The sequence below is a fragment of the Liolophura sinensis genome, chromosome 1 (assembly GCF_032854445.1).
Source record: "Liolophura sinensis isolate JHLJ2023 chromosome 1, CUHK_Ljap_v2, whole genome shotgun sequence".
Taxonomy (NCBI): Eukaryota; Metazoa; Mollusca; class Polyplacophora; order Chitonida; family Chitonidae; genus Liolophura; species Liolophura sinensis.
The window spans coordinates 50,018,675-50,032,500 of NC_088295.1; the positions used below are offsets into that span (position 1 = coordinate 50,018,675).

General features: G+C 38.0%; 1 protein-coding gene across 1 annotated transcript in view; it reads right to left on the reverse strand.

The window, feature by feature from the left end:
- Positions 1 to 953: 953 nt before the first annotated feature.
- LOC135462210 (transient receptor potential cation channel subfamily A member 1 homolog) overlaps positions 954 to 13,826 on the reverse strand; it is a 45,239-nt gene continuing 32,366 nt past the window's right edge. Inside the window, 11 exon segments of the mRNA XM_064739619.1 lie at positions 954 to 3,281; positions 3,283 to 3,345; positions 3,768 to 3,943; positions 4,449 to 4,521; positions 5,576 to 5,761; positions 6,568 to 6,768; positions 7,140 to 7,271; positions 8,446 to 8,569; positions 9,544 to 9,713; positions 10,694 to 10,791; positions 11,644 to 11,790. Coding sequence (XP_064595689.1) covers positions 3,162 to 3,281; positions 3,283 to 3,345; positions 3,768 to 3,943; positions 4,449 to 4,521; positions 5,576 to 5,761; positions 6,568 to 6,768; positions 7,140 to 7,271; positions 8,446 to 8,569; positions 9,544 to 9,713; positions 10,694 to 10,791; positions 11,644 to 11,790 — 1,490 coding nt within the window. The 3' untranslated portion in view covers positions 954 to 3,161.

Sequence of the window (13,826 nt, forward strand, 5' to 3'; positions counted from 1 at the left end):
TTAACAAGTGAATAGTTACTCTATGGACATGTCGCGACAGCGTAGTAGCCGAAGTACTTACTCGTGATTGATAGATCTTTGACCTCTACCAAGTCCATAGCATAGGCCTCTTCAAGCTACCAGTTGTATACGGATGTACAGACAAATGTGTTGTTTTTTTTCAAACAATGGCCGTGATTTCATTATACAAAAAACAAAGGCAGCAGTTGTCATGTCTATGACAGCAGTTTACAGTATTTCCTTACGTCCTGTAAATATAGTATACGTAAATTTTTGATACTTTAATGTAACCTTTTTTGTGAGATCTGGATTTTTTTGCCTCATGGAAAACTCTCCCATTTGTCGTTTTCATAACCGATACAGCAAATCATCTACATGTATACAACTCCATGCAAAATTTCACCTGCTGCACGAAGTTAAATCGCAGTTGATACCATGACTCTATCATAAAATAACCTAACATCTCGCCCAAAGAATGAATTTTCAGAGACAATTTAACCGTCATAAAATATCACTTTTCTACCTCATATATTTTAGCCCTCAAGCGTATGGTATAAACTTCAACATCAAACCTAAACACACCTTTCTAAGATCAACAGAACTCTCAGAATCACACAAAATGAGTACTTTTGTCATGGACGAATTTCAGATTATTTACAATAGTTGGTGACATTCCATCCAGAAATAATAGGTGATCGGAGAGGTAGTATTAAATTTTATTCCATCTACGGGATGCTGAAATCAGGAGCCACGTTTCAAATGCTGCTATATAGTTGGATACTTACCTTTTCATCACTCAGTACAATGATGACGCACTTATCACAGTAGACACATTTCATTATGAACAAAGAGCAACAAAAACATATAAAAAAGCACATGGGTATGAACATTATTTTGGCAGCAGCTGAGTAAATGAGCTTGTTGCGAATCTTCAACACGAAGAATATAAAATCTGAACAATTAAATAACATATTTAATAAATCTGAAAAATACCACCCAAGGAAAATATTAAAATGGTTGCTGAACATCAAATTTCTTCCATATTTATATAAATTGAAGTAGACATTTCTTCTGTAAACTATACTGCACTTATATACGCTGCTAAGAAAGTCATGTTACGCAGCAACTATCTGCCCTACACCCACGAACCCTGTATATGCACATACTCTCTCATTGGATTGCCCTTCTACACGTATGTATGCTAGAATCATAACTCCCACGACATGCACCTATGAAGAAATAAGTTTCTTATTTACTCCAAATTTGGCAAAATGTTCAATGGCTGTTGGATTTCAGCTTGAGGAATGGGTTAGATACCTATAGCTGTGTACTGCTGTTTATAAGAAACATCAGCCTGTTTAATTAGTGGTGTAACAAATGGATTATACAGAATGAGCATACATTTTGTAAGTCATCTATGATCCTCCTCTTTAGTTTTGAAATTATGAGCAAATTAGGAATAATATAGCCAGTTACAACTCAATACCCTCTAAATGGATGACCAACATTCCCAGTACTGAAACATGTAGAATTCAGAAGAGATTAGCATAGTCACTGTGACCTGTGGGTTTTATGATGCTATTCCTTAGCAAGTTACGAATACAAGCCAATTTCAGAATGGCATATAATATCAGACAAAACGAACACACAGATGGACATACATGACTTTGATAATCCTAAATTACGCACCAACCACAGGTGTTTCGCACACTATGTATTTTGTACATTTCATGACTCTCCTCTCATTAGTTTTTAAAATATGAGTAAATTATAGAAAACATGACCCATGGACACAAAGATAAAACCATTGCTACATACCAATCCTCCATTCTAAAAATGGAAATAAAACAGGAAAACTTTAAAAATAACAAATAAAATTGGTCATCATATTAATACTATTCAGTCGGACATAAAATTCATAAAAGTATAGGGAAACATTATATATGTAAAGAGTTTCAAAAAAGTTCTTGGTGAAATAAGGATTTAGCAGCCTATTCCAAAAAATTATAATTATAAACTATAATATATAATAATATTTTGATCTGGGTTTGGTATAATAGATGTATTATTATGAATATGAGGATGTTTACATTTGTTTATTAAAAGTATTATTAAGCAAACTTCAAACGAATTAATGGCTGAAAATTTGTACCCTAAGTATGAGCCTCATAATGTAGAAGTTAAAATCATAACAATGATGGGTTTGTACGCAAAGGTTTTCTGATTCTCGCGTTATGTATTCAGTTGTGAAATTACATCTAAGTATACTAGATAAAACATTAAAAATTCCAGTGGATTATAAAAAAAATAATTGTCTTCAAAACTTTTCCAGTAAATCTCTGAGCAAAAACTGGATTAAAAATCAGTTCAGACCAAGATTTAAAGGTATGTATACATGTATACAATACATGTTGACATATGCCAGAAAAGCAGCAATCCATGTGAACAGTCCCATATAAATTACAACACTGATATATGGACTATTTTTACCCACAAAATCAATCCAATTAATGACTTGTGAGATTCTAAACAGTAACACTACCATCTTTGGAATATACAAACGGTATTAGGACAGTCAAATATGTCAACATTAGGACAGTCAAAAATGTCAAAATTGGGACAGTCAAAAATGTCCACATTAGGACAGTCAACAATGTCAACATTAGGACAGTCAAAATGTCAAAAATTGGGACAGTCAAAAATGTCCACATTAGGACAGTCATCAACGTCAACATTAGGACAGGCAATCATTTGTTTTCCGCTCCAAGAAACCTCTTCATGTGCTTCTGAATGTTGCCATTTAAAACACATTAATTCTGAGACAAGTCCATATGTAAAGCAACCGGTTATACATGTATTTTTCCTTTTCTTCACAAATATGTGAATAAGGCTTTGACAGCTTAAAAAATAGTTCAACAATTGATGACTTCTTTAACTGCCAGCACTTATTAAAATGTATGTTTCAGCTAAATGCTTATTATGTTAAAAAAAATGTACAATGTATATCAATATATCAAAACAAAAGAGTTCTCATGTCTGTAAAAATGTGAGCCATGATTTCACTAGTCAATACTTCTATGGCTCCTGATTGGTTGTGACATGCTCAGTGTAAACTGTCTTGTCAGTGGTCAAAACCCTCATGGCTCCTGATTGGTTATGGTCTAATCTAGGAGTGAGTCATCTACATCCTCTTCCTGCCACTCAATGCCTTGGCTCTGCAGCAGAGATGACAACATGCTCTCTACTCGAGTATTCTGAGCATACAGTGTGGCCATTCGTTTTGGACAAGGCCTTGATATCATTCTGCATTTTCTCCTGCCTTTCTTGAATAATTTCCATGTCATCCTGCAATAGTATCAAATTATTGCTGAATACAACATTAGGATATTTATCATTTGCACACAGGTTAAATATCACAATAACTGATTATTTTAATCTATTTCACATATCAAAATAACATGTTATGGCATTTCACTATTACATGGCTGTTTAAGTATTCGCAGGTGACTGAAAGAACTTCACACCTATTTCATCATATCCGGAGCTATATATGTGTATTAATGAAACACAGACTATTACAAGAAAGTCGGTACACCTGTACCTCTCACAACAATTATGTTTACAAAATGTAAGGCATTCATTGAAGATTTCTTGATGAAGTCTTTTATTATTTCTGATATCCATTTCATTTTTTTGAGTCAAATTTTCAGAACACAGATGTCATTTTTTTATGAATAAAGTACAATGCAGTGCTTTATGAAACTTACCAGTTCAGGGTCGAGAGCGGCAGAAATTGATGCAGTGGACAAAGAACTTGTGGCTGTGCCAAATATCCGCTTGAAGATATTCGGGTTCTCCTGGTTTGGTAACACCTTTTCAACACGAACCACAAATTTCCGCCTTAAGAACTGGGGCATGATTGCCTCCACATCTAAAGCCAGCTCTACCTGAAATAAATGATTGATACACTGGTGTTTAGTATTGCACTAGCCTGATTTTCATTTCTACACAAAGAACTCGAGATTACTTCAAATACAAGGGTATTTGTGAATGTGAACACAAATTACTGTGATAACCTTTCTAACACACGACAGCTTTAAATCTTCATTCATTTGGTTGGTGTTTCACACCGTACTCAACAATATTTCACTTATTATACTTATATCAGCGCAGCCAGCATTATGGTCGGAAGAAACCTTGCGGAGCCCAGGGAAACCCATGACCATCCGCAAGTTGCTGGCTGACATTCCCACAAATGGCCGGAAAGGAAGCCAGCTTGATTAGGACTTGAACTCACAGCGAACCCATTGGTGAGAGGATCCTGGGTCATTGGGCCACACTAACCACCTCCACTGATGCACCCCAGCTTTGAATAATACCAAAGATTAATAACATGGTGAACCAGAGTTAGAACACAATTTTCAAAAAAGATTGAGACCCGATGACACTAACCTGCATGGCCAATCTCTTCAGTATAGCCTGCTCTTGTACTGCTTTGATATCATCTACAGCCAAACCAACCTGGGATGATGGGAAAACAGGGATATAGGGTTACACAACATATCAGGCATTAACACAAAGTACTTGGAGCAGCAAATTCAATGTTTTCTGTTGACATGACATGGACTGGAAAACTACAATTTTCAACCCCATTTTGTTCCCAGCTTGTTAACAATACCTTGAATACAGGATGTATCCGAAGTTAGGTTAATCAACAAAGATTCACTTGTGTATTTTCAGTGGTCAAGACCAAAATAGTCCAACAAAGCAGAATCTAAATGAACTGCACTTGCGCTTCATAACAATACATTGAACAAAGGTATTCAACAGGACTGACTTAACCCGAAATGAATGCACAAGCAATTAATAGGTAAAATGCTGAGAGAGGTAGTAAGAGAGATGTTAAAAAACTCCTTAGATACAATGTGAACATACGTCATATACCTTAATTCTTCCACCTTTCCACATGTTTGCAAGGTTTTTATTTAACCACATTTTAAGGGTTTTACTTAGTGTAGACTGATAAAATTACATTTTTCCCTGAAGCCCTAAATTGGTCAATGTTGCTTTGTCTCCAAAACCAAACGAAAAAGGTTCATAAATTGCACTGAAAGTTGCTCTTTCATATGCCAAGAGGTTAAGGAATTGAGGTACCCAAAGCTGGTAATCCTACATCACTTCCTTTTTAAGTCAGCAAGGTGATGGACATACAACCAAGACAACCAGGTATTTAAAAATCCATGATCAAACCAATACTTCTCAGCTCTTCATTTCTGATTTTTTTTTTTTCAGCCAGGAAAACTTACTGTTCTCCTCAAGATAATGTTTTCAATTCCTATTTATTTATTAAATTGTTGTTCACTGCATTACTCAAGAAATATTAGCCACAGCTGTCATAATTCTGTTGTTCTGTGGATTGGTCAGTAAAGTTTGAAAACCTCCCACCCTTAAACGTAAGCCTCCCACATGTATGTTTAATACAGGTCATTCACTTAAAGTGGGGACTCCGTGCAAGATGACATGAAATTCTATACATGAAATGCTGCAGAAAACCATTAGACTGTACTTTACTCACCAGTAAGTTCATGATGATAATTGACATGAGCACCATGAATATACAGAATATGATGTATGATGTCTCGGGATAGTGGACTACGGTGTCGGGATCATTAGGCGAGTTGAAGATTCCAGAATACTCAAACTCTCCTATCATCATTACAGTTGTCTTCACCAACGACTTGGCTGCAGAATCAAATTCAATCTGCAAAACAGTTCACATGACAGTTTCAAAAGCAGATATCTCAAAGTAGACTGGACATCATTTAACTGTTCGCCAAGGTCCATTTCCGTAAATCAAACTTCCCATTACTTATTTTATTTTTCTCTAAATTATATTGTTTGTGTTCTAGCGCTAACAGAGGAAGTGAATTACCACAAAATTAATTAAAAGAAAGGTAAAAATGACAAGTTCCACATTCAGAAATAAAACTGCTCCATCTTGACAAGACTGATAGTGAAGACAAGAGGTCAAATGTTTGTGCTTGTGATAGCTTAATAATGTAACGTATCAACTCATTAACTCATAACTCACTCACTGGATGTTTGTGTTTCTCCAATGGTACACATAATTATTTCCATCAGAAGTAGAAGAGTTTTAAACAGCTGATTACGAGCTCTTACAATTACAGCTTCATGGCTGGACACATTTTTGTTACAAAGCGAGATATACCCTTATTCTTCAATCTCTTCAACTACCTATGCAACCAAAATTCTGAACACTCTAAGAAAACTATGGCTTGTGGAAAAATTATTTGCACAGTTTTATGAAGCTTGCATCTTTTACGACACAAACAAATCATTTTCAGGAAAATTTCTTAAATTCCACTAGAAAAGGTGCTTTAAAGTTGAAATGACTGAAGATTTACAGTAATGGAAAAGCTTGCATCAATGGAGCACATGCTTACATCGCAATTGTGACAGAGCCAGCTATGTGCATGACCACGCAATCTGTGGAAATCACAGAAAACCTATCACCCAAGTCACCAGTACAATATTATCTCAACGTACCTGGTTCCTGAACAGTGTGTTAAATGCCAGAGCAAAGGCAATTATGAACAGCAGAAAGACAATGAAGAACTGGGCAAAGGTCTTGAGAATGTCTGTAAACATGACCACATAGATCCCAAACCGGGGGAATTTGCGTATAAACAACACAAGGTCGATCCAAGCCAGGAAAATGGCCACTGCTCCCAGGTTCCATTGCCAGTCCTGCCAGTAAAATAAAGTCATGAGGTTTTATTATCAGTGTGAAATATTACAAATTATTAATCACTTATGACATATATGTAACAAACTCGTGTAGGCATTACATGTACATTTATTTTCTTATTTATTTCGCTGGTGATTAACGCCCTATTCAAGAATTTTTCAAGTTGAAGTGTGGGAGGTGTGGGAGGTGTGGGAGGTGTGGGAAGTGTGGGAGTGTGGGAAGTGTGGAAGTGTGGGAGGTGTAGGAAGTTTGGGAGGTGTGGGAAGTGTGGGAGTGTGGGAAGTGTGGGAGTGTGGGAGGTGTGGGAGTGTGGGAGGTGTGGGAGGTGTGGGAAGTGTGGGAGGTCTGGGAGCAAATGGCCATATCTCACCAGACGGAATCCAGTGATCCGCTGACACTCATCGAAGTCCAGTACAAGGAGGAAAGCTGTTACATACGTGATCCACTCAATAAGGTTCTCGAATCCGATATAATTCAACTTGGCTTGATATACTTGGAACAGCTGAAAATACATAAATATTTCAGCGGTTGAAAGAATAACTCAACGACAGCACGGGGCATTAGCCAGTTTTAGAAAATCACAACATTAAGGTAATGGACATTGACAAAAGTTGAATTATAAAGTATATATGTATATATACAGGTTCTAATGTTGTACTTAACAATGCTGCAGTCATATGACGATGCCAAAATTTTGTCGAAAATGAAGACAAAACAGACGGATATTTGAAAGTGATTTGTATGTCGTCCCTCATGGTGAAACAATACATCACATTTCAATTCATTGCACTGAAGCACTGTGGACAAAAAATGTCCGGAAACTTATTCGTATCTGTTACCAGAAGGGAACTAATGAATCCATGAGAAAGTTATTAAATTGATGCAAAAGTCTTCACATTAGAATTGTTTATAAATTTAAAAAATACTTTTCTAGTGTTTGGACCAAAATAAGCGAAGTACCTCTCACACTGACAATAGGCTTGTCAACGTAGTATCTTCATTTGCTTGGCAAAGATATTAAAATGTAACAAATCAGAAATGGTTGTCTTTATAAGGCATACAAACCATGCATGTGCGGTCATTACTACTGAACTAGCGGCAGCCTGTTTTTGTTTATAATGTTATTTACTTTTAAACATGTATATTCCCAAGGAAATTGGCAAAGCAGTTTGACATCCATCCTATTGTTCTGTATTCATTATTCACTGCCTGAATAGGGGGCTCTGTTGTGAGCAAGTGACACACGACTGGGTGCATTCGCAGTACCTTTTACCCCAAGTGTCAGAAAGCTGCTATAGTCTCGACAGAGCATGTGCGAAAACTTGCCCCAAAGCAGAGAGGCTTATCCCCTGTTAAAACAAAGCCTGCTGTGTTGGTATCTTACACTGAACACTTTGAAGAGCCCAAGTTGCTCTTCCCTCTATATATACCTCCATGATTAAATAAATAAGTTTTATGGGTTTAAGCAGCATGGGAAAAGCTCCTCAGCAGTTTTCAACAAGCATTACAAGGTATAAACGTCAGACTGCTCACTCTCACCATGGCCTCACAGCTAGTGAGTGCAGACACATGCATAAATTCCCTACCCAGGGCCAAGCTTGACCCCCTCCCCCTCCCCCCCCCCCCCTCCACAAGGTATGACCCAACTGCCAGCTTTGAACAGTCTGTGTACTTACCTCTCTTAGCAGGTTCCAGCCTGCCAGCCCCATGATCACATACTTCCCTATCCTGGCGAATGTCCCCTGTTCTGTGGGAGCAGCCAACACATCCTCGCACCTCGTAGAGTTTAGTAACTCATAGCTGTGGTTAACAACAACTTCTTGCAATGATAACTAGTTCTCAGTGTTTACAAATTCTCACCATGGTAATTAGTTGTCAGTGTTTACAAATTCTCACCATGATAATTAGTTCTCAGTGTTTACAACTTCTCACCATGATAATTAGTTCTCAGTGTTTACAGGCTCTCACCATGATAATCAGTTCTCAGTGTTTACATGTTCTCACCATGATAATTAGTTGTCAGTGTTAACAGCTTGATGAAATTACAATGTACAACTGCTCAGTGACACTCTGGTGGTAGAGTGTCTGTGGGACATGGAGTTTAATACGCTGTTGACTCAAACAGAATGATTAATTCTACTATTTTCAGCATAAAGGTAAGAACTGTGCCACAAGGAGACTCCATCATCCATAAGGAGACTTGATCGTGCCACAAGGAGACCTCATTGTGCCACATGGAGAGTTGATCATGCCACAAGAAGACCTGATCATGCTACAAGGAGATTACATCGTGCCACAAGGAGACTTGATCAAGCCACAGCGCCATCCTGCCACAAGAAGATCTGATCAGGCCACAAGGAGACACAGTCATGCCACATGGAGGCTCAGTCATGCCACGCTGAGACCCCACCATGACAAAAGGGAACCTCACCATGCCTCATGGAGACTCAATCATGCCATATGGAGACTCAATTATGTCTCCAGGAGACTCCATCATGCCATATGGAGACTCAATTATGTCTCCAGGAGACTCCATCATGCCATATGGAGACTCATTCATGTCACCAGGAGACTCAATCATTTCACAAAGGGACTTCATCATGCCACAAGGGAACTCAATCATACTACAAGGGGACTCGATCATGCCACTAGGGGACTCCATCATGACCCAAGGAGACTCCATCATGACCCAAGGAGACTCCATCATGAAGCAGATTGGAAGTCATGGTAAATTACAAGCAAACAGGCAAGCAGAAAAAGTGTACAGGACTCACAATGTGAAGGGGGCCTTTGTGGAGACGACATAACCCGTGAGGAACGTCAGGAAAATGGTGTACAGGAAGAGATTAAGGTAGTAGATGTAACGGCCGTAGCTGTTCCACTTGTGTCTCAGCAGAGTGGTTACCAGTGGATGGGCCAGGAGTGACTCTCGTTTGGTGTTCACCTGCATGGGAAATGGGAACAGTATCACTAACAACAAGCTCATTAAATTTCATTTATTTATTTATCTGAAGGACGACATTAAACCCAAACCATAAATACATACATACATACATTTCATCTTTGCTGAATGCCATTCTCAAGAATTTTTCACTTATACTACGAGGTTCACTTTTCTGGGTGGAGGAAACCGAAGAGCCCGACATAAACCACTGATCTCTGGCAAGCTACCACTTTACCACATAGGACGTACAGATATGTATACCATACTGGAGGAACGCAAGTTGTCGTCAGCAATCTTTAGACTCCGCAAATGGCTACAGGAGCTTCATTGTCAGTTTAATGTCACCCCACAAGCAGTGAGATCAACGGAATATGCACAAATTCTCAGTTTAAGACCGAGTTTGAACCCCAACCTCGTGCTTTCTAGCTAGTGCCTGAAAAGGCAAGAGGTGCTTACCACCAGACCAAGATGCTCATTCTAAAAAATGGCTCACATGTTATGTTTTGCTACACAGCTTTACTCAAGAGTTTGAAACCTCTTACAATATGATATACGTGAAGATTAATTTATTTAGGAATAAGGTTTACAGGTGGATGAGTCTGAGGGGAACCAAAGCATTTCAAGCCACAAGGGCCCAAATACAGTTTTTTTTTAATTTCGGCACACTTTGAGTAGCCTAAGTTGGACTAAAATATGTTCAGATATCACAAAACCTGAACTTAAGGTTTTAATTTGCATACCAAATTATGGTGACAAAATTACTTATACATCTTTGTACTGCCAGTACACATGAACATTAAGACTTTTTTCAAACACAGAAATTAAATTTATTAGGTATAAATTACAATATTCCCATAATTTGTGTTTGTTGTAAATTTGAGCACCCATAAAGGGTATTAACAAGCCTCTAATTTAACTTACTACATGTAACTTACATTACAGTCGTCCACAGAAAACATAGACATGAACAATAACCTTACCATAATCCAGAGTGGATGGTTCTTCTTGAGTGTCCCTGAGTCTTTGGAGTAAGGCTGAGCATCATCAATAAGCTTGTCATCTTCATTATACATACTACCTGCAAACAAACTTATTTTGTTATACACACTGCATGATGACAAATTCACCATGTTAGACACAGCACGTGTAGAAATTATCACACTGTATGCACTGTCTGCACACAAAATGGTTCCAATGTAACCACAGTCTGCTCACATAATGATCACATTGTACACACTATCTGTACACAAAATGGTTTCATTGTACATACTGTCTGCACACAAAATGGTTCCATTGTACACACAGTCTGCTCACAAAATGATCACATTGTACACACGATCTGTACACAAAATGGTTCCATTGTACATACTGTCTGCACACAAAATGATCACATTGTACACACTATCTGTACACAAAATGGTTCCATTGTACACCCTGTCTGTACACAAAATGGTTACAATGTACACACTGTCTGCACACAAAATGATCACATTGTACACACTATCTGTACACAAAATGGTTCCATTGTACACACTGTCTGTACACAACATGGTTACAATGTACACACTGTCTTTACACAAAATGGTTACAATGTACACACTGTCTGCACACAAAATGATCACCAACAACACACACTATCTGTGTTTATAATCATATACACACACTGCAAGCACACTTGATCACATTATACACAATATATGTACATGTACAAAACAGCCACATCATACATGTACACACTGTCTACTCAATACTTGTCACATTATACATGCACATTGCATACAAAATGATCAGGTTATACACAGTGCATGTACATGAAATCATGTACATGCACTGCGTATCACACTATACACACTGCATGTCGGTACACAAAACAATAACATTACATACACTGTTTACACATAAAATTATCACACTATGCCTTAAGAGTTACCTGCAGAAGACATCGTGTCTGTGCCCTCCCTCCAGTTAGAGTACATATCATCCAGGAACTCATAGTTAAACTTGATCTGGTAGAATGGATGTTCCTGAGATTTGTTGTTGGACGTGGTACACTGGTGGAACACCTTCTCTGCCACATCTGACACCAAGCAACATATCATGTCATACACTTGTTAATACTTACAGGTAAATACCGCCATCGATGTCAATACTTATGGGTTATTGAATAACTATTGGCTGACGTCACATGAGGAATCATTTTAACTAGGGAGCAAAATTTAACCTTTAATCACCCACAATGAACATCTGATGCAAAATGTATGGTAATAAGAATCTTAGTAGCATTTTCATGAACAGCACAAGAATATGTACAGAAAGAAAAGACTCAGTTTCAATGGATTATGTCAAGGTAATTTTCCTAATGTCAAAGCGCAATGTGATCATTGCTAATGGCGATGCGCAATATGATCACTGCTAATGGCAATGCGCAATATGATCAATGCTAATGGCGATGCGCAATATGAAATATGCGGCACAATCACAACACCATTACAAAGAAAGGCCAAAGCAAACTGTATAATACTTAGATGGGCAAGTACTCTGTGCTGGGACACTTATTGAAATTGTTCTGATTTTAATTATTTTTCTTCCATTCTCTTGAAAGCTCAAAGAGGTGTAAAAAGAAAAGTTTTCACTGGATGTTGCTGAAATTTTAGGAACAAGATTATGAGGCAAATTTTGGCTGGTTTTGGTTAACTTTGGTCACTTGACATGGCGGCCATCTTGGATTCTGATCAAGACCTTTAAAAATCTTCTTCTCAAGAACCAACAAACGAATTCTCTTGACATCTGATGTACTTATAGAGTGATCCCAGTTAGAGGAAGTCTGAAAAAATCTTGGACATTCACTGAAAGCTTTGGATGCTAAATATTGGTCGAAGTTATGACGTCATAAAGTGTCTAACTTTGATAATGTTTTCATGTATTCTGGTGTATTTGGCAACACTGACTCCGAATCTGCTTTCAGATTTTGTATATCTTTGAAACTTTTTGAGACATGGTAAAGAAAAAATTTTCAGGTACTTAATTTCAATGGCCGGTAACTCAAGAACTATGGTAGATAGAAATGTGAAACTTGCACCAAATTGTAGCCCAAGATGGGTGTCAACGGATTTGAGCTACGATCAATAGTTTTCTTGCTAGAAATGTTTAAACAACACTACTCCACTTCAGAAATAGAAATTAACATAGACTTTAGAGGTAACTGTGTATTACTACACATGTGCTGCAGGTACCGTTCCACATAGGTTGGCCGCCTGTCACTCAAACCAAGAAATTAACACCTCTCCCTCCTCTCCAATGATATCAACAGACAATTTTGAATGTTTGCACTTAAGCCAGCCCTGTTTGCAATGCATCATGGGCAATTCTCATCAATCCCAACGGCATTCCCCCATACCCCGTGCTGTCACTAATATAAGTCCAATGCCATGGCCAAATATACCAACAAATTCTATCCACACATGTGCCTTGAGACATGACAAGCCCAAAAAATGTAACTCTCATCAGGCCAAATTCAACCGTTATCGCAGTTTCCAGTTTCTTTTCAGCTCTAGGCCTTACAGACACGTAAGGAACAGACAGGCTTTAGGATGCCGCACATAAAAGTAACTACGAAACCATACTCCACGTCTTTGGACTGGGGATCTTCTTTAAACAAAACAACAAACAACACTGCTCATTCCATCTAACAGTATAGACCAAAATTTCATATCCTATGGTCTTCTAACATTTCCTGTCACATACACGCATTTAGCCCTCAACCGCTGTCAAAACTGACCTGATCCCAGGGAAACCAGATGGGACTCTAGAGTAGGGTGATCGCACACCATGTGCCGAGCAACCTGAAATGTACATACTTAACCAGGTGCGGTGATCGCAAAGGCCTTATACGGACAAGACGTTATGGTGATCTTCAACACTGGATGCACAGTATATGATATCTAGTAGTATGGGGTTCAAACCCCACTGATTATTCTTCATTTCTGTCATGCTTTTTCTCCATGTTGTCTGTTTGTGTAAATACTGTTACAATTTGTACATGCAGGTTGAATATGTTGAATTGTCCATTGTCTATGTACTTCAGCAGTTAAATTGAGCTATTCAAGTTTGCCA